This window comes from Melanotaenia boesemani, chromosome 6, assembly GCF_017639745.1.
Source record: "Melanotaenia boesemani isolate fMelBoe1 chromosome 6, fMelBoe1.pri, whole genome shotgun sequence".
In the NCBI taxonomy this organism is placed as follows: Eukaryota; Metazoa; Chordata; class Actinopteri; order Atheriniformes; family Melanotaeniidae; genus Melanotaenia; species Melanotaenia boesemani.
This window is the reverse complement of record NC_055687.1, coordinates 34,409,747-34,414,243: the sequence shown is the minus strand read 5'-3', so window position 1 is coordinate 34,414,243 and position 4,497 is coordinate 34,409,747. Positions and strand designations below refer to the sequence as shown.

Below are 4,497 nucleotides of genomic sequence, written 5' to 3'. Positions count from 1 at the left end.
CTAATACAGTGAAAATAAGAGGAAATTTGAATGTTTGCTATGCAAGGCGATTTCAGTGTGCACCCCTAAATTTTCTGCTTGTGCTCCTAAAAATTTAAGTTAGGGGCCACTATGCTCCTTGTAAAAGTCTGGAGCCCTGTTTGTCATTTTTTTATTCTATATATATTAAGAAATATTTAAACATTTGCTGTTAAAAGAGAAAACTGTTGCTAATTCTGTTTATTTGTTTAGTGCAGGGGTGTGCAACCTTTCCAATCCAAAGAGCCATTTTTCCCTCAGCCAGCTAAATCAAACTTGTTAACAGCTGCAAATGTTACAAGACCTTTTGCAAAAAGACAACTCATAATTTTTGATAAATATCTACTAAAGAGAATTTATTTTCATTTTTGAAGAACCACATTTTAATTTATAATTTTAGCCTTTAAAATAAAACAAACAAAAACAAACAAATAAATAATGTGGAAGAAATTTTACTTATAATTTACTATATATAATATTATAATCACACCTATATTTACTTCCTTTACTATATTCATTTACACCTTTTACATTGTACAGTTTTACTCATCATGCTTTTATTCACTTTTAAAGTTTATTCCCTTTATGTACATGCTCTATTAAAAGTTCACTACAAGGGTAAGATGACTTTTATCTGGTCCTGCCCCAGACCCTTAGTCAGACTGCTTCTGGTGGAGTCACAGCTATGTGAGGTTGTTTTGACGCCAGCTCTTGGTGTTGTGTTTCCACCCAAGGTCTTCAGGAAGGAGGATTCTTTCTACAGAAATTATAACTATTGTTTTTCCTCTTGCCTCCCCAGAGTCTCTCTCGACTTCATGCGAGTCGGGACGACCACTCTCATTACTTGCAAGTAATTCTTTATTCAATACTTCAACTGTAAATAAACTTTTTTATACTTTTACTCATTCCAGACTCTTGGTAATTTTTTCTATACATATTTTCTAAATATACAGTTGATTTTTTTGTATCAGTACAACAACCAAAGTACCAAAGACACACAATCAATCAATCAATCAATCAATAAAAGCCCATAGTTTTTCTCACTTAATGACAATAAAAATGGATACCAAAACTATTACTGTTACTTTTAGTGTAATTATGTTGTGAAAATTCAGTTCAAGTATTCCATGAAAAATTGAAAAATTGCTAAAAACCTGCATTTGTTATTATATCTATATTTAAAAACATTAGTTAGTTCTTTAGCAGTTTCAGCCATGTATTTAGAGGCATCATGAAGGGTCCAAAGAGCCACTTGCAGCTCCAGAGCCCCAGGTTGCAGACCCCCGATTTAGTGTTTGTAAACCTAAATATATTGCATTTTTTCATATAGTATGCCTTTTCTTAGAGGAAAAGGACATTTTACGCATAACAATGCAACATTTCGTAAAGGGACTGCAGAAACATCTAAAACTAGGTTAAAAACTATTATTATAATTATTATTAAAAGCTGGAAGGATAGTGGGGAATCTTCCCAGAAGAAATGTGGTCAGAAAAAATTCTGAAAGATGGTGATGGGTGATTGTGGTAAAATCAGATGGTAACAAAAAAGACCAGTAGAACTCACGGCTATGTTTAATAGTAAAAAAAAATTTCCACACGGATATTAGAGTGGGACTTTTTTTTTTTCAGATTTTTGAAGGGGGGGGTACGTAAGTGGGTCCCTCTACAGAACCATTTCAATGTAATTTTCATTTTCACTACCAGACGTTGTGAAAATCTACACACTGGCCTTTTCTTTTCTCTTATTATTATATACTGGTAAGGTGGCAGAGCAATACACAGACTGTCCATTCTCTAGATTTTACACGTGTAGGTTTTACAGCTGGGATCCTCAGTTCTGGTCCTCGAGGGCCAGTATTGTGCTGGTTTTAGATGTTTTAGATGCTCCAACACACCTGATTCACATTAAATACATTCAACAACTTGTTGTCAGGTTGCAGATAGTGAGTTCATAATTTGAGTCAGGTGTGTTGAGACATGCAGCTGCTGCTGCTGCTGTGGAGGACCAAATCAACCTAAATAGAAAGATAAATACAGATATATAAAATAAACTCAATAAACTAATTAATGTGCCAATAAATTAAACAAAACATACATTTTTATGTTAATTCATTTATTTAAAAAAAGTGACAAATTGATATGTCTGAATATTAATTTTCAAAAATTTATGTAAGTCACAAAATACGCAAAATATTTACAAAAGCAAATAGAGGTTGCATTTGGTTTGGCAGTGGAAAAACAAGAAAAGGAAGAAGAAGAAGAAGAAGAAGTAGATGAAAAAACCCACTAGAATTAAATGAGACTACAACTTTCTGTTAAATTTTGGTCCCAAAAAATGTACATTAAAGTACATTAAAACAACATTGAAGGACTGTTATTTAGCTTTACAGGTGGCCAAACCTGTAAAATATTTTCACCCTAATTTTGGTCAGTTTGAAACCATAAATGAGAGGATTCATGATTCTATTGCAAAATAATTTGAAAAGGTTTTAATTAAATCTGAAGAAATAGACCGCATATTCACAAAATCAAAAAGCATCATTACTATAAAAGTAAGTAAAGAGACTAGATGTGGTACACATGTTTGCATGAACTTTGCCCTCTTTTCTAAAGAATTAACACATGTTTTAATGAGATACATGAAGATATATGACCAAACTATAAATAAAGCATGAAACACATTACAGTGAAAGAAATACAAAATTCAAAAGTAAAATCGCAGAAATTTAATGAGACAATAAGTTTCTGTTAGATTTTTGTCCTGGATATTTACATATGCTTTACAATAAGACTAAAGGGGTGTTATTTAATTTTACAGGTGACCACACCTAATAGTTTTATCCGAATTTTGGTCAACTTGAAGCCATAAATGAGGGGATTCAAGATAGGAGGTATGACAAGAAATTCTATTGCAACAAAATTTTGAAAGAATTGAGGTAAAGCTGTGGAACTAAATCTTATAGTCATAAGATCAAAAAGTATTGTCACTGCAAAAGTAAGTAAAGAGATTAAATGTGGTACACATGTTTGCATGAACTTTGCCCTCTTTTCTAAAGAATTAACACACGTTTTAATGAGATACATGTAGGACCAAATTATAAATAAAGCATGAAAGACATAAATGATGATTGTAATAAATGAAACTATGTTGTTAACAGCAGTTTCAGCTGGAAAACAGGCAAGTGCCACAATACTCCAGTTCACACAGAAGAGTCTGGAAAGAAATGGGCTGCACAGCTTCAGTCTAAACGTCAGAAAAATATTTGTTCCTACAATGCAGAAAGATATTAACCAAGAGAAACACAGTAACTTAACAGCCTTTTGCTTTGACATGACAGAGTGGTACACCAGAGGGCGACAAATAGCCACATACCTGTCATATGCCATGACTGCAAGGATTGACAGATCACTGCAGACAAAGGAGTGCATTACTTGTGCCTGAAGGAGGCATCCAGAGTAAGAGATAATATGAACAGGAGAGAGCAGATCCCACAGAAATTTGGGGAAGAAACCTGCTGTCCCATAAAGTCCATTCATGCAAAAAGCACACAACATAATGTACATTGGTTCATGGAGGCTGTTATCCAAGATGATGATCAGAATAAGAGACACATTTACCAGGATAATTATGTAGTAACAAAGCAAACTGAGGAAGAAGAGAGTGGATCTGTGGTGTCTTGTTTCATTCAAACCTGAAAGAAAAAACACTGAAATTCCAGAAACATTATTCATTGTTGTTAAGAATCTTGTGTCTTTCCTTTGAAGGGAAACCTGTTGAAGGAAACAGATGCTGTTAGTCTGTGCTCTCCTGTCTGACTGAGATTACAGCTATACTTCAGCTGAGATTTGCACCCAGCCAATCAACGTTATTTCAACCGATGCAGCACAGGGATTGGCTGGAAAGCCGCTGCTCCTCCACATTGAGAGGAGCCAGATGGGGTGGCTCGGGCATCTGGTTAGAATGCCTCCTGGACGCCTCCCTGGTGAGGTGTTCCGGGCACGTCCCACCGGAAAGAGACCCCGGAGAAGACCCAGAACATGCTGGATGGACTACATCTCTCGGCTAGCCAGGTAACGCCTCCGGATGAGCTGGTGAATGTGGCCGGGGAGAGGGAAGTCTGGGTTTCTCTACTTGACCCGTGACCCGACTCCGGATAAGCGACTGGATGGATCGATGTGTATATATATATATATATATATATATATATATATATATATATATATATATGTGAGAGAATGATTCTTGCTTGGGATGGCTGTTCTCCAGCTACTAGGCAGCTGCCTCCACAACCCGACTCTGGATAAGTGGCTGAATGGATGTATATATATATATATATATATATATATATTAGTGCTGGACAACGATTAAAATTTTTAATCGCGATTTAATCGTATCGTTACGCGCAAAATGTCTCTTTCCTTTAAAAGAAGGCCTACAGCTATATAAAGAAAATGCAGTAAGTTTTGGTTTACAAACAC

General features: G+C 35.2%; 1 protein-coding gene across 1 annotated transcript; it reads right to left on the bottom strand.

The window, feature by feature from the left end:
- Nucleotides 1-2,820: 2,820 nt before the first annotated feature.
- Nucleotides 2,821-3,750, bottom strand: LOC121641933 (olfactory receptor 146-like). The gene has a single exon (XM_041988330.1). It carries the CDS (start codon nt 3,748-3,750, stop codon nt 2,821-2,823), a length of 930 nt encoding a protein of 309 aa, XP_041844264.1.
- Nucleotides 3,751-4,497: the final 747 nt, after the last annotated feature.

Bases quoted from the DNA above. Each gene is read 5' to 3' on its own strand.
- LOC121641933 (XM_041988330.1), bottom strand. From the start codon at position 3,750: ATGAATAATGTTTCTGGAATTTCAGTGTTTTTTCTTTCAGGTTTGAAT.